The sequence below is a fragment of the Amphiprion ocellaris genome, chromosome 20, assembly GCF_022539595.1.
Source record: "Amphiprion ocellaris isolate individual 3 ecotype Okinawa chromosome 20, ASM2253959v1, whole genome shotgun sequence".
Classification (NCBI taxonomy): Eukaryota; Metazoa; Chordata; class Actinopteri; family Pomacentridae; genus Amphiprion; species Amphiprion ocellaris.
The window spans coordinates 6,870,494-6,897,189 of record NC_072785.1 but is presented as its reverse complement, the minus strand read 5'-3'; the positions used below and the strand labels follow the sequence as shown (position 1 = coordinate 6,897,189).

The 26,696-nt window shown below is 38.7% G+C and overlaps 2 protein-coding genes across 13 annotated transcripts in view; both read left to right on the top strand.

Annotated features, from left to right (window-relative positions):
- The window catches only part of dtnbb (dystrobrevin, beta b), a 45,774-nt gene extending 26,466 nt beyond the window's left edge, over positions 1–19,308 (top strand). For 2 of the 10 annotated variants that reach the window (XM_055005926.1, XM_055005925.1), the window contains exons 11-20: positions 17–91; positions 4,526–4,616; positions 6,693–6,781; positions 7,428–7,541; positions 9,470–9,566; positions 9,889–9,909; positions 11,593–11,752; positions 13,444–13,533; positions 13,680–13,743; positions 14,658–19,308. In XM_055005926.1, the coding sequence (XP_054861901.1) occupies positions 17–91; positions 4,526–4,616; positions 6,693–6,781; positions 7,428–7,541; positions 9,470–9,566; positions 9,889–9,909; positions 11,593–11,752; positions 13,444–13,533; positions 13,680–13,743; positions 14,658–14,712 (856 nt within the window). In that variant the 3' untranslated portion in view covers positions 14,713–19,308. Of the gene's footprint in view, positions 1–16; positions 92–4,525; positions 4,617–6,692; positions 6,782–7,427; positions 7,542–9,469; positions 9,567–9,888; positions 9,910–11,592; positions 11,753–13,443; positions 13,539–13,679; positions 13,744–13,863 lie in introns of those variants that run through there. The other 8 variants (XM_035948954.2, XM_023271710.3, XM_023271702.3 and 5 more) reach the window with 8 other exon arrangements.
- Positions 19,309–25,447: 6,139 nt separating this feature from the next.
- dnmt3ab (DNA (cytosine-5-)-methyltransferase 3 alpha b) overlaps positions 25,448–26,696 on the top strand; it is a 59,465-nt gene continuing 58,216 nt past the window's right edge. For 2 of the 3 annotated variants that reach the window (XM_023271652.3, XM_023271639.3), the window contains exon 1: positions 25,470–25,623. The gene's annotated coding sequence lies outside the window, so the exon portion shown is untranslated. Of the gene's footprint in view, positions 25,624–26,696 lie in introns of all 3 variants that reach the window. The other variant, XM_023271647.3, reaches the window with a different exon arrangement.

Sequence of the window (26,696 nt, the reverse complement as noted above, 5' to 3'; positions counted from 1 at the left end):
TAATCTTGTCTTTTAGTCAGCCGAAACCGGTGGCCAACAACATGAACGACACAATGCTCATGTCCTCCGGGGCACCTACTCCTACCAAAAGGTAAGCAAACAAGCTATTTGAAGATGTTGTTTCTCTTTAAAGATGACAAAAATGTCACTCTGACTTACACACACTGAAAATAAGTTCTTTTAATCACACCGAATTCAGTCTGCCGTCCCAGAATAGGTGACAGGTTCTCTCTCATCACTGGAAATAACAAGAATAGCGCAGCAAATCATACTACAGATGTAATTTGTTCTTTCACACTTGACAGAAATTCTTTTGCATCCGAGCAGCGTGCCCTTGTGAGTGTATTTTTAGAGGAAAATTTGTTACGCTGTCATGAAGAATATGTGAGCACTCCTACTTAAAGGGGCTGATTTGACAAATAGATTATGATGGAACTGGAGCCGAACCATATAAGCGGATCGCAGCCGAGGAACCGGCCTAATTGTCCTCTCATTTCACCCCTCTCACTGAAAGGCCACCTCTATTATTATTTACTTACAGTGGTAATGAACCACTGTGGTTCTGAATTCAGTAATGGAGAGAGCACTCTGATGGAGCTGTAATGCATCTGCACTCTCTCCGGCGTGAATTTTCCTTTTGTGCATCTCGCTCTCGCATCTTTCCGGCAATTTGTGTTTGCAAGACGGGACGACTCAAGGGCTCAGGACTTTTCACAACACATTAGTAGGGAAGAGACGTCACTGCCCGGTGTACAGAAGGACTAGAGGTGTGCCTGTTTGTATACCTTACCAGCAGATGTTTATTATAATCCGCAGAAAGACTTGTGTCAAGAATTCAGAGGGTGCCTGAATGACATCTGTGTATGTTTTCTTCCACTTGTGCTCCTCTGGGCTCAGTTATCATACAGTACAAGGACCCCAGCAGCTGAAGGGCAACATGCACACTGCAAAAAAACCGAGAAAAAATTCAGCATTGTGCAGCAATTCTGCGCCTTAAAATGTGCATTTTTAGTCACAGAAGTCTCAAAATCTTCCACTTGGAACTGGCGTTACATTTAGATGAGAATGTTGTTATTTAACCTTGCTAAAAGCTAAAAACAATCAATAGCAGATAAAATTTCCTGCAGAGACGAACACTTTGTGCTGCTCAGTCTTGTCTCAGAGGGCTGACAGTATCAAGATTAGAGCTGGTTTTGAGGGACAAGATAGAGACACCCGAGGCTGTAAAACGAAGCGTTGCGTCCACAGACCGGTGGAGGTCAGTGGAAGGCATCATGAGGGGAAAGCGGTGCTCTCCTGAGGTTTGTCTCACTGTGGCAGTAATGAAGAAGCCTGATAACCTTTGTTTTGACATTTTGATCTCTGAGTCAGAGCTGCTTTGGGAAGATGTCATGCACCAAAGAACCCGTTCCCTTGGAGGTGTCTAAACAACTACAAAGCTACCATTTTTGGGGCAGAAATTGCGCATTAAGCCGCCGTGACGCTTTCCAAAATAGGTTGTGTTGAGCGTCGGTGTGGATACCAGCAGATAAGGTGCTGAATGAGGAGGGAAGAATCAGGTTTCATTTAGTTCCAGGAGAACTCGGGGCCGGTTCCCACCAGCCTCTCTCTCTGTCCCACATTTGGCTTGCAAATATGAATTTATTGTTATAATTACCTGGCACTGGCCTGCCTGCCGTCACATGAAGGGCCTATGAGTCAAAGATGCGACTGCTGAATAACGCAAAGCTCCTCGTGGCTCTGTCTCAGTTCAAGAGCCCCAAACTGAAAAGCAGCACCAGAGCTGTCCTTGTTTGTTGACTCGCTCAGATTCTGTCTTTTATCGGAGGAAAAAAGAACAGAAAAAAGCAGAACTTCACTACAAGATGTCAGGGCAGAGCAGAAAGCGAATGCGCTCCGTTTGAAGGATTGCGACTGTTGTGCTCGTAGCCTCCATCACAGTCTGCTCTCTGATACTGTCTGCTCTGCTGACATGGCATCTCCTCCCTCCCACATCGCAGACAATCGCTCACCACTGGCAAACCAACAGCAAACAGTTTATTAGCCGTTTGTCATGCACAACCACTATGGCAGAGGATGATGTGTTTTTTTTTGTTTTTTTTTTTAAAAAAGAAAAAAGCTGCCTTGAGCTTGAAGAACTTCAGAGTTAACTGACAACTGATCAAACGTTAAAAACAACTGTAGATGTCGTTATGTGAGACTCATGAGCTGCCAGAATGTTTCACTGAGTGTCATGCTGAATGCTTTAAGATGGAGTTTGTGAGTCTGGGGAAAGATTGTTGATATTTAGTTAGTTTGCATATCTAGATAGAATGAGCCAGATTTAAATGAGTACAAGCAAAAATGTGCACAAGTGTGTGCAGGACGTGTTGGAATAGTATGCAAACATCCAGTTTTTTACAGTGCAAACTAAGAACTAACAGCTAACTGACTCATTGAAGTTTAGATTAAAACATTTAAATTTTCATTAATTAATCTCAAAGTCTTTCATCTGCTTTATATTTGCCTTCGAGTTCTTATTTGGTGTGTTTTTCATTCAGTAAATTAACTCTGCCACTCATTACATTAAAATAAAAGCGACATTAAAATATGCAAGATTTCTCAATTTTAATTAACTAAATTGAACAATAATTCAATTTTATCATTTTCTGACTTTGGGGGAATTCAGTTGTGATGAAAGTTGTGCACTGAAACTTGATTTAATTACTTTAAATGTGTTTTTTTTTCATGTGTTTCTCAGGTAACTGTAAAACGATAAGTCCTGCTATTCAGAATTTCTGAGCAATGCACAAACATGAATTCAAATTTGGTGAATTATAAAAACTAATTTGTATTTTAATTAACCCTGCACACCCCAAAATAGTCAAAATTACAGCATATATCATAGCCAGAACCTATAAAAACTGAAAGAATTGTTGAATCTTCAACTTGATGACAGTCCTTAAACGACTCATCTGTACATGCCGTTTTGTCTAAAAATCTAAATCTAAGCTCAGAATTGTGATATTTCACTAAAATCAGTTTATCTACACGTCATCTTCAAAAATTTGCACCAGACTCTGTGAAAAATTGAAAATACAACTGTACACGTTGCAAAAATCCAAATGCCTTTCAGCTGAACCACAGGCTACACAGCAGATAGGAGGCAAATATTGGATCAAATTCAAAATGTCATGAAAATATCTATAGTATGTAGAGTTACAAGTATTTCCGGTATTGGTAGCACCTGTGGGAACTTGGAGAAATATTGTACCTGTTGATTCCTCTTTCTTTCAAATTTTGTAAGGTCATTTTCAAAAAAAATAAACTTTCTTAGATGATCAAACTACACAACATGCATTTTAAATTCTCTTTATTTCCAGCCATGGTTGTGCTCTTTGTTTCCACAGAGGTGCGTGACTTTGCACTGCAATGAAAAATGAGCCAGCAACAGAAGGTTAAAGCACCATTTGGGGAAATCACTGCAGAAAAGTGGAACCTACCACCTTTAGCTAAAATAGCACAACATGACAGAGACAGTGGTGTCTGGTGAGCGATTGGGTTCAAGTAAAAATGCTTCACACGTGCAACAAAAATGAGGATCTGGGAAAGATGCCAGTTGAGGAGGACTTAAAGGCAGTTCATGTGTCTTCATCGGGCAGCTCCCTGATGTGTGTTAATGTGGTACTTTAATCCTACAAGAAGCCCCAGACTCTGCCTCCGCTTTAGCCTCAGGACAAGACGGTGAATTATTTAGAGTGTGTCCCATTAAAACAAGACTTTTTTTGATGTCTTCGTTTTGGAGATTTTGAGTTTTCGTGGATGCAGATGAGATGCAAGTGAGTTTTCATGTGACAGGTGACATCATCTCGATTTGTTTTGAGATACCATCACTGAAATATGGAAAAACCCTCGAAAACGGGCGAGGTAGCTGAGATTATCTCATCGCACCAGCAGCTTTTTGCATCCGCTTTTGGGAAAGATAAGATTTTCAGGCTGGTTTTGCAGCAGCGAAGGCTCGTCGATGCGGCAGGTTTGAAACCAGACTGGGGTTTTATGCTCTTAATCATCGCTTACTCTCCAGTCAGACTTAGACAGCTTCCCAAGCAACACTTCAGCTGCCCTTCACTCCTCACTGCAGACCGCCTGCAGAGGAAGAACAGCATATGTCCTGTCATCTGTCCATGCCATATGCCACGCCCATGATCATTTAAAGTCTTGTGCTTCGTTTGACATTTTCAGCCGTTGATGAAATGGCCAGAATGGGCTCTGGCACAGTCGCAAACGCATTTGGCATGCTGCATTTTCTCCCTTATCCATCTCAGTTCATTGTTATGACCAATTATCAGACTGTCTATCAACACAGGAGTCAGAGCCAAGTGGCATATATTAAGGTCACCTCAATTATAAAGTTTTTGACACTCATGCAAAATGTTTTATGTAATCACTTTTGACTGTACCAACTTTTACTTACATAAGAGCTTCTGACATGAGAGCCGGTGTTGCTGTATGTGTGTTAGTGATGTGTCTCTCTGACTTTGGGCAGTGTCTTGGAGAGTCCGAGCCGGTTAGATGAAGAGCACCGCCTCATCGCTCGATACGCTGCCCGCCTGGCAGCCGAGGCGGGAAATTCCACAGTGAGTATCTCACACGAGGCCTCCGTGGTGGGCTTCAACAGACTCGCATTTTCAAGTGGGATGCTTTGAAGTTATTGTTGTTCGCTGAATTGTCGAAGCTGATTTATTTATTTTTTTGTGCCTTCATTTGACAGTGGAGACATAGACAGGAAATGAAATGTGGGGGGATGATTTTCTGTAAAGGTCAAACTCAATGAGAGTTGAAGTGGGGACTCGGGATGCTGAGGGCGTTTTGAGGCCATGTGGTATGAGTACTAAACATTTGGTCGCTGTGTCATCACAGTTTTTTTTAACACAGTAAAAGAGGAAACACAATCTGATTAAAAGTTAAGATTTCAGTTCTGGTTGGGATGAGTATGTAGCAAGTAGTACTGATTCACCAGTGACTGGGCCTTCCAGGTACAGGTGTCTTTAGAGATAAGATCAGATCAGATCAGATACAGCAAGGTAAGATAAGATAAAATAAGATCAGTTCAGTTCAGACGATATAAAATAAAGTTCAGTTCAGTTAAGATTAGGTAACTTAGGTTCCGTTCAGATAAGTTAAGATACGGTAACTTAAGGGTAAGTTAAGTCAAGTTAACATAAGACAAGTCAAGATAAATTCAGTTTATTTGTGACAAGTTAAGATAAGTTAAGCTAAGTTAATTTCAGTTCAGTTAAGATAAGATCAGATCAGATTGAACAAGGTAAGTTAGGTTCCGTTCAGATAAGTCAAGTTAAGATAGGGTAACGTAATGGTAAGTTAAGTCAAGTTAAGATAGAGTCAAGTCATGATAAGATAAGCTAAGTTCAGTTCACGTAAGATAAATTAAGCTTTACTAAGCTAAGTTCAGTTCAGTTAAATTTAGATAAGTTAAAATAAAACTTTAATGATCCCAAAATAAATTCTTGTGCCAGATATGGCTCAGATAAAACAAAATGAGATAACATGAGAATAAAGGCAGAGCCTAAAAGAACAGCAATAACATGTAAGTGTGACACATGCTGAAATAAAATAAGTAGGCTAAATTAACACCAGAATAAAAAAATAAAAAGTAATGCTGGTAATGATAATAAGGTAATAAGTAATATCACAAGATAATGAAATATTGCACATGAAATTGAAAAAAAAAAACACACTAATTGTGTGACTTCGAGCACCGTTAGGCTGCGATCACCTATTGTCCATTTTATACTTTTGATTCACTGGCATTACTTTGTAGAAGTCTATTTCACTTTGGCATGAAAGAATCATTTTTGGGGGTAAATCTTGTCCATAAAAGCCAAATTAAATCGGCCATGATCGTATCCATAAAAGGAGAAAACTTCCAAAGGGGCTGAATACTTTCACTGGCACTGTAATACAGCAAATACTCCTCAAGCTGCTACATGTTTAGAAACAGACCAACTGGTGTGACTGTTTGCTCTGCAGCCAAACAAAATCACTTTCTTTTAATGAAGAAGTCTGTTAATAATAATTGCAAGTTTACATAATATAATATGCAATCTGATTTCATGCTGCACAGTCAGAGGGATGCAGCTCCTTGAATCTATTCCTTTGCAGAAATTAACAACTAAGTCATGCAAAAAAAATGTGGAAAATGACAGTTACCTTGTTTTGCTGATGCGTTTTTGATGAATAATCAATACTTGACTGTTTCACAAGAAGATCTACCCCACGTTTGCTAGTTGGACGTGTTCTTTAATCTGTTTTTGCAATTATTTCTCCACACACTGATTGGCAAAAATGGGGTTTTACAGCAATCCCAATGCTAACTTAAAATGATAGAATTCCATCCTAATATGGTGATGGAGAAAACAGGTTTTATTGCCCAACAAACATGCATGACAAGAGATCTATCAGGAGGCTTTAGTTTGGGTTTATTTGGATTCCGGCTTTGCTGCCTGGCTGTTATTCGGAGGGATGATGGTAAGCTGCGGTGAAATAAAATGGTTCCCTGTTTATGCAGGAGCATAATAAGTCTCCAGCCGAGCATCATTACTGCTCGCTGTGGTCAGACGGAAGCTGTTTGCCTTTTGACTGTTGTTCTCCCACCGTTTTTAATGCCATTCTATGGTAATTTTCTTTTCCAGCAACAATGTCCTCCGACGGATCTGAGCTTCAACTTCGACGCCAATAAGCAGCAGAGACAGCTGATTGCAGAACTGGAGAACAAAAACAGGTACAATTTATCACGTAATCATACATTAGACATGGGGGGCAAATCAATGTTTTTAAGTGGGCAGTGGGCAGTTGGCAGTGGTTGAAAGTGAATACGATACCTGAAATTTTGTCTTCAAGGACGGTTTTAGGTCCTTCATTTACACTCTTTTTACATCTACACCTTTAGAAACTTTGCAGATAGTGATTTTAGATGCAAATCTGGTGATAAACTTAGAAAATATGATGCATTTTAACAGGTTTAACATTTGAGCACAATCTAAAATAGTTAAAGCAGGAGTGCAACATTTTATGTAAATGCGCATCTGCTGTCTTGCAGAGTTGGTTAAGAAAATCGATACCACTCTTACATCTGTAGGCTAAATAGATGGTTACAGCATGCAACATGGCTAATTAAACTGTTCCTTAATTGGCTCTAGATTTAAATGGGTGCTTACAAGTTAATGCATCAATATAACAACGTAATATATTTCATAAAACAACTCTTGAATTGGTTGTTAAGCTTTATTGATACCTCTGATACTTCAAGTACAGTTTGCAGGTGAGAATTCCAAATAATGCAGGAATTTTACGTGCATTAAGGTATTTTTACTTCGCCATATCACTACTCTAATATGAATAAAGCATACTCTATCTGGTGCATTCAGGGAGATCCTGCAGGAGATCCAGAGGCTGCGTCTGGAGCACGAACAGGCCTCTCAGCCGACACCAGAAAAAGCCCAACAGAACCCAACACTTCTGACTGAACTGCGGCTCCTCAGGTATCAAACAGCACCACCACTAACTGCATTTTCTACCCAACGCAGGGAGCAAACAGCCATTTATTAAGGAATTTAGGCAGCGACAAAACAAACTTCAGGGCTGCTGTGTTGAACTCATTCTTCAAGTAGAAAAAACGTCCCCCTAATTTGGGAGGATGTCTTTGAATTAGCTTCACTAGCGGCAGCCGAGCGGACATTTGTCATGCTGGCAGGACACTGAGACCCTTGGGTTTGGTTCTTGGAAGAGACTCACCCTGAGAGGATGAGCTACAACACTTGTTGCCCTGAAGGACTCCTTGTTTGTCTGGTTTGGCCTAAATAATGAATCAGACGCAACGCTGAAGGTCAACAGTTGTGGGAAAATTATATATTTCCTTACTTTTACAGTTCAGATTCATTCATTTGCATTAATTTGCATTGTGTTTTCACCAAAACAGTCATTCTTTGGCATACTAGAGTGCTGTGCAATTAGTTATATGCAAAAAAAACATAGTAACTGTATTTGTAAAATGAATTGAGTCACTAGAGGAGTTAAATTCAAGCATGTTTAGAAGGATCATTAGTTTTTCACTCTTCATAGCTAGACACAGAATAAAAGATAGAAAATAGATTTTTACAGTCTGTAGATGTCTTTGAGTTTCTCGCAGGCTGATTTCAGCCAGGTTCATGATTTTTCTACCATATCTGAAACTTTTTCCAAATACAGCTACACACTGTGAACACCAGAGGGTGATAATAAGTCAAAATCTTCACTGAAAACAGACGTCCACATGCTGTATATCACTTACCAGGGGTCTGAGACTCAAATAAGTTCAGGGCAGGGTATTGGTCCTAGAGGAGCTGCTTAAACACTTGAACAAGTTTATGTTTTTCAGCAGCCAGTTTCAACTTCATCAACTTCACTGTGAAGCTGGTACTTTCTCTCGTACTGCTCTGTAGTAGAGCCGTGCTTCTGTTCATGTTGTATTCCTGCAGAGCAGCAGCAGATGACAAACGTAAAAGTGGTTAAAAATAACAAAAATAAGCCATTTTGCAGCTCTCTTGACACAGTCAGGGCTCCAGATCAACATTTTTGAAAGATAAAAAAGATATTTTGGTGTCAGATGAATCACTGGAAATCGTGAGATTGACTGATCACGAGTTGAAGTATTTGTGTTTATTAATAGTGCAGCTAGGTAAATTAAATTCCATTGGTATGCTCCAGTCTAAGAATAATATTAATCTTTATTTATGGAACACTTTCAAACTACAAAAGCATTGGTTTGTAAAACAGATAAAACCAATTCAGCATTGATAAGAGAAAATGTAAATGATGACTGTAAAAGAGAAGAATGGAAAAAAATCATAGTGGGAAAACGATTTGTGTGCCTGATTTAACAAGTTAAACATCAGAGCTGGATTTCACCACCAGGCCTGTAGTTTGATATTCTTGCCTTAAGAAGACATAATCTCTGAGTGTTTAGGGAACATATGGCAGAATAATAACCACTCTTAAGGTGTTTGTAGAACTGATGCACATGAAAACAGTAGAAAAATATCAGTATTCGATATATGAGCAAGAGTGGCTTTGTATTTTGCAGTGGGATAATATAATGAATGCAATGCTAATGCGTGTGACTTGAGATATATTTAGCACACAGTATTTGTGTAGCTGTTCTGGTTTATTAGACTTAAAGGCAAGTCTGGCATCTGTAAAGAAATCTACACGGAATGCATGTATTTATGAACTTATTTGCTTGCAGACTACTTAAATAATCTAAATAAATGATCCGACTTAGACAGAATAATTGAATTACGACCAGTTTCCAATAGGGAATAAGCTAATTTTTGCATTTTTGTCTGCACTATAAATAAAAAGCAAAGCACTTTGTATGAAAATCTGCTATATTATTGAATTTAAAAGTTGCACTTATAAATTTCTTCTTCAGACACAGGAAGGACGAGCTGGAGAGGCGCATGTCGGCTTTGCAGGAGAGCAGACGGGAGCTGATGGTGCAGCTGGAGGGGCTCATGAGGCTGCTGAAGGTGAGAACATCATCTGCTTCGAGATGATTGAAGAGCTCAGTATTAATATCCTGACATGCAAATTAAATGTCCTAAACCTGCTCTTATTCTTTAACATTATGAAGGTTTTTCTACCTTTAATAATTCCGTTTTAAAGCTTAGCGGCCTGTTTCGTGCAACATGTTGTGTTTAATTCTTCAAAACCGAGACACTGCAGTGATTTTCGCTAACTGTGACAGATCGTGCATGCAGAAACTCCCTTTTTCTCCTCCTTTCATTGCTTTAATTCTGTTACTCTCACTCTCCTCACTCTCTTTCTCTGCTTACCTTTGCTGGCTGATAGGATGAGGAGCAGAAGCAGGCTGTAAGTTGCCCTTAATTCAGTTTGCAAGGCTCAATACCTGCCTCTAGCCGCATCACTTAGTCTAATGCTTCCATACTCTCCCTCCTCCTCCGTCTTCGCACAGATGTGATTGAAGGAAGTTTTTTATAATACCTTTTAAGTCGGCTGTTAGGAAAGATGATAGGATTCATGTAACACGGTTATCTGGTCATCACATTCAAGCTGCTCCACTGCCACCACCGCCGCCGCTTCCTCGTTAGTTTCACAGCGACAGACGCAATCTCTGAAACCAGTTTTCTGAGTTGAGAGAACTGTGTTTTTCTCAGTCCAAATGTCAGGGACCTGTTCCTTTCATTGGCGCTCACAGCCTCCCTTCTAATGTGACTGCAGTCTGGCTGGCCATCTGCTGCCTGGCTGCGAGCCACCAACCTGGGCCTGCACCAGTCCCAGAGACACACAGTGATCCTTTCTCTATGAGATATTGCTCTCCGACTCAGCACAGGCCCCTTTTTTTACACACCCACGCATGGTTCCCATTAACCCCTCCATGCAGCAAAGGTACACTATAGAGCCTCAGCCAGTATAGGATTACCAGAAAACTCCCTTTTTTCCCCCCTCTGTTGTTTTTGTTTGTTCTCCCCGTATGGATTAAGTTCTTTTAGTCACATCTGTGTTCTGTGTTTGTTTTAATAAAAGTCACCTTTGGAAGCAAAAAGGCCATCTCTACTTTAAGCTGCAATCTGTGATCACAAGGCTGCGTCCATCCATTGAAACGCAGAATTGGCTTTGTTGATGAAGAGATTATTGAGATTTAAGTCTCTTTTTTCTCTCTCTGTCAGAAGCTTAGATTCACTAAAGGCTTGCACATGGAAGGATTGCACAGTATGTCTTGAAACTAACCAAATATTCATTGTTATTTGTGTTCTAGGAACAATGAATTAGTTATAATGCATGTATCTCATTCTTATGGTAATATAGTGTTTATTTACTAAGGAATGAAGATTGCAACAAATTCATACAAGTGATTCTAAACCAGCTAAATAAATTACTGTGAGGTTTTTTTAGAAATGTCAGTAATATGGAATGAGTTTAAAATAGTGCAAACGGAACCAGAACTGGGTCAGACTAAAGACTGCAGCTTTAAATACCTTATATAAGAAAAATAAAAACCTGAACTGGTAGATTTACACCTGCATGTGAACCTTATGGAAGTCTGAGATTTTTGTTAAGTCAAGATAAAGTTTAATTATAAAGGTCTGTCGTACTATTTATAAAAAAAATTCAACCACATTTCCTGCTTTCATTCTTTAAATTACAGTAAAATGATGTTTCAGAACCCACAGAACCAAAACAGACTCAAAAAATCCTCTAAAATCTATATATTAACTCAGTGTCCTGCCTCAATGTCTTTCTCCAGAGCTTTCACTCACATCTTAGCAGATAAAATTAGCTTTATTTCTGCCTTCATGCCAAGAATTAGCAAAAAAGAAAATGCAACTCTACATTTAATACCAAATCAGTCAGAAATAGAAGAAATTTAGCAGAATATTCTGATATCGCTTTATTCAAGTGAAACAATTCCTATTTTGAGCTTTCATATTAAAGAAAAAAGAAGCGAACACAATAAACTTTTACCATTCAGTGGGTGCCTGATGGTGGAGGTGAGGTTACCGTAACTATCATGGTTGTTTTTATCCGTTGCAGTCCCAGTCCGGAGGCTCCCCTCATTCCTCCCCCAGCCACGGTGCAGGCTGCTCCATGCCCATGCCCATTCGCTCCACCTCTGCCGGGTCCACGCCGACCCACACACCGCAGGACTGCCTGGCAGGCGTGGGAGGAGACGTGCTGGAGGCCTTCGCTCAGGGTGAGTCTAAACCAACACCTGCAATGAAGAGCAGTCATTGCATACTCAAACGTGTGGAAACTTTTGAGTAATTAATGTTGGCGTGGAATTAAAAGATGTCAGAACTTGATGAATGTTTTCCATGTGGTGTATTTAAAGTTACTCTTGATTAAACCACTAAAGATTCATCTCTGTCTATCAAAGTTACATATGAGGCTGCTTGGAAAAAGTTCTCAGCCTCACCAGAAAAGCAGAAAGATTTTTCTTACATTATTTTTTTTTAACCTCAATGCACTTAGTCCACTGATGTTAAGGCTTCACTATTCTTTAACGGAAGAAGGTCACATCTTCAGCGTCCAGTTGCTCCTCAGCAGCATGCAGGATCTTTTCATCACTGTGGGATTTCAGTTTGGGAAACAGACAGAATTTAGATGTTGTCAGGCCAGATTGAACCTTTCCTCTCTATTTTCTTTGATTGCTTTAAATATTTAAGTTTCTGCAGACAGTGATATAAAGCTTTATAGTTTACAGTTCTGCCCCCAAATGAAGGTTACACACCTTGTTTCCTGGTGAAGTTGAAAACTTTTTGAGGTCGCCTTGTATCTTGCAAAGATAATCCCTACCTGAATTAAAATACCTTAGATGCAACTTCATCTAGAATGCCAGATCTATGAAATCTATGCTTCTATTTACATCCACCCTTCCATCACTCACTGCAGCTTGGGAACACCAGCTCATCTTCAAGTCCATATAAACATCAAGCAAATTCGAAGCAATCTGTTAAGAAGTCGCAACAACATTCTGAAAAAGGAAACGTGAATTTGGGTTTTTTCCCTTAACTAGGCTGCGTAGTGTCACCAGAAGGTGGCGATACAGGCTCCATACAGGATGGAATAAACTGAATAAGGGAATCTGGAGACAAAAGCAGGAGTTTGCCTAAAAAAACTTTAAAAATCACGAAGGAACAACCAACTTTGGCCAGCTACAACAGAATAATGGACAGAATTACTGAAGAATTTTGTTCAGTTGGTAAAGTTGTGATTAGTCTTTCTTGTCACCTGATACTGGACATTTCAAGTTTTCCATTGGTGAAGACAACGCAAGAAGCAGAAACAGCTAATCTGTCATGTGAACTTAATGGCCACTACATCCAAACTTAAAGAAAAGTATATTTCCAACACTATTTTTGTGCATTAACTCTTTTTTTTTGAAAAAGTCCAGAAAACCTTAAGCAAGTTTTCTCTAATTCTCCCATTTCTATTAACTTTATCTATTGCAGTACTTCAAACTAAGCATAAAATTACATACTGGAAACATGGGTATGGCCAAGTTGTAATACTGGAGTAATTCAGCCATACATGTTTGAAATGGAAACTGATTCTGAAGAAGAAGAATGATATAGAAAGCTCTAACCTGCACGTTGACAGGACTGATTCTTTAGGTTTACTATGTGTGAAACCTTGAAAGGCGAAATCCTTGTTTTTATCATCGGTTCACTCCATTTTCAAAGTGGAAAGACTCATCCAAGGTGTTACTTTGCTCAGGATACGTCTTCTAGCATATAAAAACCTCATGTAGACATGTTAACAGGGTTTGGGTCTTTAAATCTAAAATAAATGTGAAATCTTTGTTAATGCAGTGATACTAACACTAGGATGGCATTTCAACTGAATGTATTCTAACTTTGATCTTAAACCGTCTCTGTCTCTCAGGTGTACCTAGAAATCTTCGGAATGATCTTTTAGTTGCTGCTGACTCAATCACAAACACCATGTCATCACTGGTGAAAGAGCTGCACTCAGGTTAGTCTGCAGCACGTGTTTTAAGCTGTCTTTTTCATCTTGATTATATCCTCTAATCTCAAACCATCTGCATGATTGCTGCAAATGGATTTCCTTTAAAACACCTGATTCTAGAGGTGATAACAAAAACGGTTTTATTCTTAAAGTGGATGACAGGGCCGAGGACGAGGAGACCAACATGAGGAACGGTGGGGACAGAGGTGAGTTTAGGTACTTATCAATACTGTTCTTTCCTAATTAAAGCTTTAGAAATAGTTTATTACAAGTATTTGTATTGATCCTAACAATTGGCCAAAGCATAAACATGCAATATTTCCTTTCTTTTTTCAGCTGAAGCAGAATGAACAACAAAAAAGTAGGAATTATAATTAATTCATATTATATTATGCATATATAACATATGGCAGAAGCCCAGAACAGGAGTGGTTGCAATAATTTAATTTTCTCATGCCCCCTCGGTATCACAGCACCAATGTGTTCTTCTAAGACAATGGGATAATTAAATTGTGAAGTCAAGAAAATCACAGTTTGTTTCTAGGACAAGTATTAAAAAAAAAAAAAAAATCCAGTTACCTTGTTTTCCAGAGATAATTACCTCATTTTCAGTGACATAATCAAATGAACAGTTTTTACTAGAAAACAAGAGGTAACTTCTCTACTTAAATATTTAATTTTCTTGGGAAACCATATCTCAAGCTAGCAAGATAATTAACCAGTTATCATGAGAGTATAACTCAAAAATCTAATCGGAGATACTAACAAAGTCAATAGAATAAAAGTAAATTATTGCAAACGCAACCGTTCTTGGCTTCTGTTAGAAATTAAAATTAACTTGAGAAACAAGTTTCCTGAAGTACAAATACTTTCTCCAAACAGAGAAGCAGCAGCTGGTGCTAATAATGAACATGTTGTTTCTTCATTTGTTCGTTTGGAAAATGGCAACTAAATATTTGCATGGCGTCTTTATCGATGAATAATATACTTGTCTGGCTCTTTGTAATGAGCTACCGCTGCTGCCATCCGAAAGTAGCAAATGCATCGTGGCTCGCTGCCACGGAGTCATTTTTATTCCACTAATTCGTGCAGACTGTCAGCGGCTCAGCTCTTCTGTTTGTGTTATCCAGGCACAGCGAGAGTACAGAAGCACTGAGGGAAAGACGACACCATCCCATCATGTAAGGACGTCCGGTCATCACCTGGGAAGAATCAGTAACAACATCAACAACAACAGGAACCCCCCTGGCATTAGCACGTAGAGTAATGCATGCTGTAATCTAACAGGATTTCACTATGTGAAAAAAAAAAACATTTCTTCACACCTTGCAGGTAGCAAGATGTGTCTAATTAGCAAGTGTGTATGTTGTCCTGTAAACAAAAAACTGCGGTTATTACCCAATGATTTCCCTCATGACGGCTAAGGAATGGCTTGCTGTGCTTTCTCTCCCAACTGTTACATTGCAGCAGATCATTCTGTATATAATATACTGTAAACACATGGGAAAAAAGGCCTCCTGTCACCACGCTTTTCCCCGTTATTGCTTTTTGTATGATTAGCGCTAGCATTTCTTTAAATTTTTTTGGTCTGTTTCGATCTTTTTTTTGTTTTTTTATTATTTTTTCTTTTGCATGAAGTTGCACTCATGTCAGGATTTAGGTACTGTACCACGCTATGCCAGCTCTTTGTGGGTTTGTGATGACAGCCGGGTTGTCAGAAGTGTCCTGCCTCAGAATTCACGCTGAGCGTGTTTACTGGCACATCATATTCTGGAGCTCAAGTCAGCAGTAGCCAAAATGTGATCTGGTCTCAGTCGGAAGGGACTAAGGGATATTTTGGGAAATAAATTCATTCAATTTCTCGCCAAGACTCTTGAAAAGATCATAGTTAGCTTAGCTTAGACTGGAAGCAGAAGGATCAGATAAAACAGGTGAAAGGGCACTTTCCTGATAGAAAATAGTCCAGCACTAAATTTAAAAAAATGAAATATGTGTGTTTTTACACTTCCCTGGAAAGAGAGAAACAGCTTATCTGGTTCTGTCCAGAAAAACAAACAAACTTTAAAGCTTAATAATAATAAGGGAAATCTAATAATTGAGTGGTTGGGTGCAGATGCCATCAATAGTGAGTCATTGGTTCAATTTCAACAGCTAGACTCTCCTGTTTATCTCAATATCGACATAAAAGACAAAATTTCTACATACAGATTTGTAAAAAATATTCTATATACAGAGTCCCCAAATAACTACTTTTATCTTCTTTTTTGTAAAAGAAGCTACGTTCAGAACTATTCTGTCACACAACACCTCATTTAAAACCAGAATTATAGCCAGGCTGGTTAATAAAATTAGAAAAACTCATTCCAGATCTTGCTCATAGATGCGCACTGATGTCATTTTAACCAATGCTGTTCATGCAAACTGTCAGATCACAGAAGTGCACACATCTCTTCAAAAAGAGTGTGCAAAGAGGACAACTGTGCTTCCCCGTTTCAGAATTTTAAATAGTAATGCTATACAGAGCCCCCAAAAAACTAAGTTTATCTTCTTTTTTTGGAAAATAGGTTGTGCAGGACTATTTCAGGGCAACATTACTTCATATAAAACCATAAATAAAGCCCGGTTGAATACTTACCTCCCTATTTTGAACTGAGCTGAACCAACAGGCTGTACAAATTCATCATACAGACCTGAAGGCGGCATCTCAATATTAACAAAAACACAAAAATTTCAAAAACTTACTGTACAGATCCCCCCAAAACCTACATTTATCTTGTTTTTTTTGTAAACGAAGTTACATGCAAGACTGTTTCTGGGCACTTCGATGGTTTGCCCACAACATAACCTCATTTAAAATCAGAATTATTGCCAAGTCAGTTATTAAAAGTAGAAAAACACATTCCAGATCTTACTGATAGATTTAGAGAGAGAACAACAGTGATCCCCTGATGCAAAAGCCAAAGTTATTGTCAATTCTTCAATATATACATGACATAGCAAGGATAGAAATTACCTTACTCTCTCTTTATGCAACAGTAGACATTAAATAAACACAAGGTTCTGAGATTTTATATATATATATATATATATATATATACATACATACATACATACATACATACATACATACATACATACATACATACATACATACATACATACATACATACATACATACATACATACATACATACATACATATATATATATATATATATAAAGTTAGGAATATAATGTGAATAATTAAAAGTAAAGAAGTAAAGATTGAAAAAGGCAACAACTAAGTGAATTAAAAACCAGAAAGCAAAAATCAGCCTCCAAACACCTGCATTTATCTTCTTTTTTGTAGAACAAGGTACGGTCATGGCTGTTTCTGGGCATTTTGAAGGTTGCCACACAACATTACCTCATACAAATCATCATGTAACTCTATAAATATATCTCAGTTGGGTATTTACCTCCATGTTTTCAGCAGTCCTGCCTATCTCTAATTTAATAAAAACACAAAAGTTCCCAAAAATAATATAGAAAGCTCACTAATTAACAAAATATGTTCTTTTTTTTGTGAAAAGGGTTACATGCAGGACTGTTACTGGGTGCTTTGAAGGTTGCCACACAACATAAACTCATCTAAAACCAGAAATATCCAGGTTGGTCAATTACCTCCATGTTTCCAGCTAAGCTAAACCATGTTTACCGCACAAACTTGGCTAGAAAGCTCATGAACATATTTCTTAAAATGTTGCACTTTTCCTTGAATTTTTTTTTAAAGAACTTGTCATGGAAGTAGCTGGAGACTCGAAGAATGCAATCAGCTGCATCAGTTGCTGCAGTGGGAAGATGCAACCCTCCAGAATACATCGTGCACGTAAAACGCACTCGCTGAGTCACATACTATTCTACCTGCTAACGTGCTCCCAGTGAGCCACCCTTTGCAAATAAGAGGGCTGTGCGGTTCTAAAAAAAAAAAACAGAAACGAGGGGCTACTGCAAAACACAGTGTCGTTTCCTCCCAGCGAGAACTTGAAACAGAAGCACCTGAAGTTCTCGTCGCAGCTCGGTGCCTCCTTCCAAAACCTCCGTTGTTTGACGCGTAGGGAAGCATGTCAGGATGTTTAGCAGTAACCAGTTAGGCACTGAGATGTAGTTTAGAGTTCAGTGTGTGAGGATGTGCTGTCGTAGTGAGCCTGTAGGAGATGCTTCGATAGCTTTATTTAGTTCAGGGAAGAATATTGATAACGTGCAATGAAGGTAGGCGCTCAGAGACTGCAGAGCTACTTTAGGTGAAATATAGTGCAAGAAACCACAGATTAAGAGGTCAAAGGTCAGCGATAGTTAAATATGAACACAGTAGGTCCACACTTATTTACTATTTCCACGTGCTTGTTGTAAGATTTGGTTCCCACAGTCGTTTCCTGAGTCAGTTTTTTTCATTTTCCGGTGAAACTCTTACAAAAGCGAGCGAAGAATGTGGATCCTAAGAGCAGTTTTCGGTGAAGCATGTAGTTCGTCTGTGTATGAATTTGTTGTGCGGAAAAAGCAAAGTGAGGATGTTTATTATGAGTCACACAGAGATCAGGATATAGGTTAACTTTACGTTTCTGTCTTCGGATTTAGTGTTTTGTCGAATTATAATGTGCGACGTCTGGTTTTTCAGTAAATGCCAATGTGGTGAAGGTCTGGGAGCAGCAAGTCCTGGGAAATCTGAACAGAAAGCGTGATTTTATTTAGTTCTATTTTCAGATTTGTACATTCAAGCCTGTCTTATAAGCTACATATAAGGTTTCCACAACCTGTTACACTGTGTCAAGAAAAAGAACAATTCTAAATGTGATGTTTTCATTCAGTTCTGTCCTGCTCCATGTTATTATTATGATTATTATGGTTTGCAGCATTAGTGGAGTACAGTCATTGTAATGTCAAAATTGCAGATTCACTTGCACACTTGAATAATCGCCCAGATATAAATTATTATAGCTAGCAGAATTTAAAGTTCTGTGACCACTGCTGTCGAAAAAACAAGAAGTACTGTCTTCCCTTTCATTTAAATGCAGCTTTCTTTTCATTTTCTTTCCGTTCGTGCCTGTAGCTGTTCTGTAAAGTGCTGTTCAAAGTAACCATCCAGCAATTAAGACGATATCTCAGCCTTTTCTGTCAGAGTTTTTAGTCTCTTTGTGACTTTGTAGAGATTTTATTTATTTATTTAACGTGTTCCCTAAGTGGTGGAGTGGGGGGTGGGGGTGGGGGTGGGGGGGGGGACTTAACGCTCAGCCTTTACATTTGTGCCATACAGAATTACAGGTATATATCAAAGTATATCTGCGTTAGTATGTTGTTGCCCATAGTTTATACACAGAATGCCTGGAGATGTTTAATGATTTTTTTTCCCCTGCTGCTGGAACCTGCTGGACATTTAATAGTGAATAAAAGTAGAAAACACATTCCAGATGTTGCTGATAAACAGTCATTGATGTCATTTTATCCAACACGGAGGCAATACTGTATGCAGACCAAACTCGGGGTCGTACAAAATAAACACATCCGGTCACATAGAGGTGCACATTGTGATCCTTTTAGCGTTTGCAGAGAGACAAAGAGGACGACGGCGATCAGCTCCCCTGATGCTATTTATCTATGTCTGTGTTCTGTACGGTTCTGCTTCTGGTACACATTTGTTTCTCATGTTGATTTTACAAAAAAAACACATAGTTTTATGTCACAAAGCCACTGTCTTTTGTAAATAAATCAAATGTGAGATATATTAAAAAGATTTAAAATATGGATTCGGCTGCTCATGTCGTGTTTGTTAGTGTGTGTTTTTGGATTATTAATCATGAGATGTCTATTCTTAGGGGGAATTATCTTACTGCATTCACCCAACTAGTATATAAATATAAATCTTAGGGCTGTGTGTACTTTCACTGAGCATTCCTCTTATCTGCAAAATCACTACATACCAGTGGAAAATGTATGCAAATTCTGAAAATTTACAATGAAAATTAATTTATATATTGATGTATTGTTGCATTAGATAGGAAAAGATAAAATGTACTGATCCCTCAGGGTGGACATATACATATTAAGAAATACTAAAGTACAATAAAGCCAGAAATAAAGATATAAGGACCACGTACACCTTTCACATGTAAAACTAAAACCAGCTACAACAGTAAAAAGCTACTTACACATTAATAATAAGCCAATAACACAGCGACATATTGATAACTTTATACATAGAGAGTATTTTAACTGTTAATCCCAGAGTACATTTTACAATAATTACATTTTTAAAACTTTTATTACCACTTTTAGATGAACTTAGATGAACCTCTGGTAATATAATGCATAAAGCCACTTAATGAAGTGCAGAAAATTAAATAAAAGTTGCAAGTATTCCTTTCTGATCCTATGCAAATAAAAATCTTTTAAGTTCATTTATGACATAGACATATAACATTAACATGTAATTTAAGTTATTATAACATGACCTCTATTTTGTCATCAGGTGATGTTCACAGAAGTACATTAGATAATAAAAAGAAACATTGAGTTAAACTGAGAGAATGTCCATAACTAATGTTAATATTGCCCATTTTGCTCAATATAATATTGCACAGTGAAGGATAGTCGCTGAATTCAAGTACAAATTTGAGTCAGTAGTTCTGTTTTAAACTTCTGCATCACAGCATCTATTCTTTATCTTATTATTGTTCATATTTAGTTTTAACAGATAACATACATATTAAATAATATGTCACTGTGAAAGGGCCATTATGAGTGCTTCAAGCAAATTTAGCCACTAATAATAAGCATGTAATATAAGTATTTCTATACTGTGTTTGCTGCCACCTTTTCTTATTAAAAGAGCATTTTATCAACCACTTAGGTACATTTTCTGGCCAAAATCTGCTGTCTTTTGCTCTGCTTCTGATTTACCTTCATGTTAAAGTGGATTGTTTCTCATTGTGGACACTGAAATGAGTGTCATGTCTCTTATTTTACACACAAAACTGAAAAATAGAACCCCACAAGACCTAAATCAGCAGCAATCTGCCCCTTCTCCTGACTGCTTCATGCGCAGGTAACAACTGTGGAGGTGAGATTAGGTCAAGACCTGGTGACCCGTTAGCATCCTCCTCTGTGGGTTTCCGCCAGTCTTCAGGTCGTGTTGCATCGTCCGTCCTCACATGAACCACTCGGTGCCACTGACTCCGTGAGAAAGAAGAGTTGATCGGTGAACCACATCCACCTGCACACATTTCCCCTCTTAAAAAGCCTTCAGCCTGCCCCACAGGGATCTGCTCTGTTAGCCTTTAGCCCTGCTGCAGCTGGTAACCTGAGGCCTTCAGCTCCAGTGTCTCCGACTAGTGGGCATGTGAGGGATTAATGCTGCCGTGGGGGTGATGGAATGGAAATGATAAGAGATTTAACAGGTTGTTCCGGCTGCTTTCTAGGAAATGAAGTGTCGATGTGGGAATTCTTTATGGACTGAGCTACATAGTTCCACGTGCATTTAAAAAGTGCAGATTTAAACCTAAATAAATGCTTGAAAGAGTGACTCTAGTACTATTTAATTGGCTATATCTATATTAAAATGCATAACCTTTCATTTATTTCATTTTTGCTGCTTTTTGCAAACTTTTGATAATAAAAATGCATAAAATGAGTTCATATGTCTACTTGAAAAGCATCCTTTTACTTATTTTAAGTTTGACCCTGACTGCTTTAGGCTTACATACAGAAGACACAAGAATTTCCTGCTATGCTAACAGCAACTTCATTATTTTGGATTTGTGCATGCATAACCTGCCAGAATTTCTCACCGTCTTTTTATTTCAGTTACAACTTTGCCGAGTTTGTCTTTTATGTGCTGTTTCTTCTGTTGGTTTCTTCATAAATCTTACTGAGGCAAATCGTGACCGCCAAATTAAAACTGCTGACTGTAGGCATTTAGTTTCTGTGCGCCACAAAACCCTGAACAAACTTACAGAATATATGAGTTTGTATGACTGTAACCACCTTTAAATTTAGGTTTTTATGTCAACTGAGCCTTAAATACTCACCTTAACAATCACAAATGTCTCTTTTTTGCTTCATTTTAGTTCTTTTAGTTTGAATTTAAAAGCTTTAATGCTGTTTTCTCTTTTATTGCTTATAATTTACACTATAAAGGACTTTAAAATGGCCCGAGTAAACTTGTCTCGCTTTTACAGTTCCCAAATGAATACAACTTATCAAACTTTTTCACAGCATATATTTTGACTTGTCATAGCAGGACGCTCCGGTACTTAATGCATCGCAGTGAAGCAGTGAACAGTGTTATTAGCGCTGACTGTGTTTGACAGTTTAAAATGTCTGCTGTGGAAAAGGTCAGTTCAACTTGGACTGCATGGGAAGAATCATAGCGCAAAGAACGATGTAGAAATACAGGAAAAATAAATAGATCTCTTGCAAGTATGTCAAAGGGATAATAACTGTGCCAATGCAACTCTTACACATGTGCAAGAAGGAGCATATATGGTGCAAGAGTTGGTGGTTGAGCAAAGGAATGTAGAAATATGAAGCTTTTAACCGCACTGTATGCACTCATACATCGTCTCTACACAAAACATATGAACTTAGTTATGTTAAAAGATGCAGCACCAAAAGAAGAGCATGCTTCAGTGTCAAAAAGTGAATCTATACTATTGTATAATCAGAACAATAAGTATAACAACACATGTTTCAATTCAGCGGGCCCTGAAGCTGGCCCGAGGCATCAACTAATTACATGGCTGCTTAGGGCCCCACTACCACCAGGGGGCCCATAAATGAGCCAAATTAAAAATAGGAAGTCTCCTCAGGTTCCTGTGTGCATTTTGTCATCATTTAACTTTACTTTGTGTTTGTCATACTGGGACATTAAGGCACTTTTCAAAGGCTGCACTGTATTTTACTTTGTGTTACAGATGTTCTAATTGTAAGTAACTGTAAATAGATCATTTTGTTACATAAAAGTTTAATTTAAAAGGCTTGCAGGCTTGTTTGTTGTGAGATTTTTTTAAACTTTCAACTACATCTTCCAACTTCAGTCATGTGCATTTCTTAAGTATACAGCATTTCAGATACTGCTGGTTATGTCTTTCGGTGTAATTTGACATTATTGTGACAAACAAATGCAAGTTTTGTGCATGTATGCGATGCAGATGAAGGATATGGGGTCACAAATATTCACTGAGGCCCAACTCTACCAGGACTGGTCAAGTGTGACCAGCAGAGGAGCATCTTAAAGTATAGTGTACAGATTCTGTAAGGACCAGTGGTGAACATGAGGTTAATTTTTGCCCTAAAGTCACAGCAGAGTCTGAACAGAGCAGCAGCTACTGAGGGGACATCTGGATCATTAAAATGTCCCTCGGGTGTAACTGTACACTGTAAAAATATTGGTTTTCTTAGACTTTATATCTATACTTTTTACTATCCCTGTCCCTGATTTGTTAAATTACAAATGAAAACTTGTAAAATCGCTATGAAAAATAGGTGTAAATGTATACATTACATGTAAATATTGTAGTAAAACTGTAAATAATGTCCACATCAGACATCTGTATTATTACAGAAAGCAATTTTGCACTGTTTAACTTAATTCAACCAAAGATATCATTATTTTACAGATACAGTATACAGTTATTGAAAGGGAATCAAATGTTTAGCAAGGAATAGAAATTGTACACTGCAAAACATTTTTGTAAACATTTTTACTGGATTTTTTTTTATAGATTTACTCAAATTTCTTAAAAACACATTTAATAACCCATAAGATCACAGAAAAAGGCTAATTTTTTACATGTTAGTCATATAAAAAACACGGGCAAAACTAAATAATTTCCACATTAAAAATCAGTAGAGTATTTTCAGTAATTTGCTGTTTTACAATGTTTAAAATTGTATCATTTTACTGCATTTAAATCAGCCAAAGGCATCATTATTTTCTAGATATATGCTTGTATTTTAAAGAAAAAAATATTTCTATTAAGGATGAAAAATATTTTTTTTAAAAGAGTAATGTCACACATTTCCCAGTTTTGTTTAATTACAGATAATAACTTACAAAATCACAGATTTTTTAAAAAGTATGTTAACTGTATAAAAAAAATTTTAAAAATCTTTAAAAATGTCCACATCAAAAATGAATATTTTAACAGCAATTTAAAAATTTTTAGCTGTAGCTGTAAAATGACACCATTTATTGCACCTAAATCAATTGAAATTTTCACTATTTTAGAGAAATACATCATTATTTAAAAGAAAGACATATCAACTGTCCATTTACAGATTGTCCCTCTCTCTGCAAGATTTAGACTTTCATTTATTTATTTTTCTGATGTTACAGTATTGTATCAAATTTTTAACATTTTTTTTACTGGCATAAATACATAAATAAAGGTATAAATAGAGTATAACAATAAAAATACGTAGAACAGAATAGAAAAAAGTTTTATTGCCAAATACATTATAAATATAAAATAAGTACAAATTATAAATGAGCACTTTGGATGAAAAAGTGTTAAAAATAGATACATGGACTCCACTAGACCCCTGAAGGTGAGCTGTGGTTTCTGGCACCAGCAGATACTTTAAGTCCTGGAGGTTGTGAGGCGGGGCCTCCATGGATGTCCAACACATCCCACAGATGCTCGACTGGATTGAGATCCGGGAAATTTGGAGGCCAAGTCATCACCTAAAACTTGTGTTCCTCAAATCATTCCTGAACCACTTTTGCTTTGTGGCTGAAAGAGGCCATCAGAGAATACCGTTTCCATGAAAGGTGTACATGGTCTGCAACAATGCTCAGGTAGGTGGTCTGTGTCAAAGTAATGTCCACATGGATGGCAGGACCCAAGGTTTCCCAGCAGAACATTGCCCAGAGCATCACACTGCCTCTGCTGGCTAGCCTTCTTCCCATAGTGTCTCTTGGATTGATGGATAAGGCCATCCATGTGATGTAAAAGAAATAGTGACTCATCAGACCAGGCCACCTTCTTCCATTGCTCCGTGTTCCAGTTCTGATGCTCACGTGCCCATTGTTGGTGCTTGCAGTGGTGTACAGGGGTCGGCATGGACACCCTGACTGGTCTGCAGCTATGTAGTCTCATACACAGCAAACAGTGATGCACTGTGTACTCTGACACCTTTCTATCAGAACCAGCATGAACTTCTTCAGCGGTATGAACAACAGTAGTTCATCTGTTGGATCACACCACACGGTCAGCCTTCGCTCCTCACATGCATCAATATGTCTTTGCCACCTATGACCCTGTTTCCGGTTCACCATTGTTCCTTCCTTTGATCACCTTTGATGGATCCTGACCTCTACAGACCAGGAACACCCCACAAGAGCTGCAGTTTTGGAGATGCTGTGACCCATCACAATTTGGCCTTGTCAAGCTCACTCAAATCCTCACACTTGCCCATTTTTCCTGCTTCTAATGCATCAGCTTTGAGGACAACATGTTCACTTGTTGCCTAATATGTCCAACCCACCAACAGGTGCTATGATGAAGAGATAATCAGTGTGATTGACCTCACCTGTCACTGGTCATAATGTTTTGCCTCACTGGTGGATGCTGAGTTTTGAACTACCAGGCAGGAGGCCTAGAGGAAGACCAAAGAAGAGGGTCACGGATGTAGTGAAAGAGGATGAGAAGCTAGTTGGTGTGAGAGAAGAGGATGCAGAGGATAGGGGGGGATGAGAAAATCTGAGTTCAGACAGTCTCCATGTGTTCATCTTGATGAACACATCAAATTAAAATGTACTTTTGCACATTTTTATATCACCACACCACCCCTTTTACACCGTGCGTGCGTGCGTGCGTGCGTGCGTGCGTGCGTGTGTGTGTGTGTGTGTGTGTGTGTGTGTTGTGCACGCATAATGCGTCCGGCTGTCTTTAGGACCCGGGAGCCGAGGCAGCCCGTCTGCAGGCCCCTGCAGTGAGAGCGGCGCATCTGGAGGAGAGCTGGCCGGCCGGGGAGGTGGAGGACGGGGAGAGAAGAGGAAGGAGGCTCCGGGAGCAAGCGAGACAAAAAGGGTCAGGCCTGGGACTTGGGAAAAATCGGGTAACGAAACACACGGCGATTCACGGCGTTTAAATCCGTTTAACCCGGCACCAGAAAGCGCGCAGGAAGGGTAACCTTTATGTGAACAAAAAGAGCCCTGAGAGCGGAAGGCGCTCGATGGAAACGGGGAAATAGCGATTTAGAGAGAGGGGTTTGCCCCTTTTTTCCTCCTTTTTCTGTTTTTTGCAGATGTGCTGATTAGGGATGTGACCGAATTTCACGGATCTAAGGGCGTCGCGGCTCCTTAGAGAAAAAAAAGCACACTGGCCTCATTAAAAGAAATAACGGAGGTTTATCCTTGAGTGGCCGTGGCCTGTAAAAGAGCCACCATCCCCCGGGTTGTGCTGCAGGCTGCCCCCGCTGCTGCTGCCGCGAAAGACGCCGAAAACTTTGCCATTTTTACGCACAGCCGGTGGATTAATACACGCGTGTCAGCCGATCGCATGTAATGTGGAAGCGTGTGGCCTGATCGTGGGCTCATCTGCGGGGAAATGCGGTGGCACTGAACGCCTGTGTGGCCCTACAATAAATAATTTTCTCAAGATAACACGTTGTGGTTGTTGCCTGCAGTTATTTTTCACGACAGAGAATTAATCAGACTCATCAATCTTGACTTCACACTCAGAGGACATTAAACTCATCCAATATGAATATATATTTATATATGTGTGTGTGTGTGTGTGTGTGTATATATATATATATATATATATATATAAAAATATATATATGTATATATATATACATATATATATATTGTATATGTGTGTGTGTGTGTGTGTGTGTGTAATCTCGTTTGCTTTTGCACATTTCCACGAGTGTAAGTGTGCCTGCTCTCTGTGCGCATGGCAGACCGCTGGAGTAACTTTAACCCAGACACTTGAGGTGAAAATGAAATATTAATGCATTTTAGTTGAATATCTCCACTAATATAAGCATGCTGGGTGTATTTTGCAGCTTTCAGTGTGGATTTGTGCACAACCAGACATGCATGTGGTGTAAAAGGGCCTGTAGGCTATAGTAGCCATACAGTATCTATAGAAGCCTCCTGTGTGGATCCTATAGCTGCATGACGT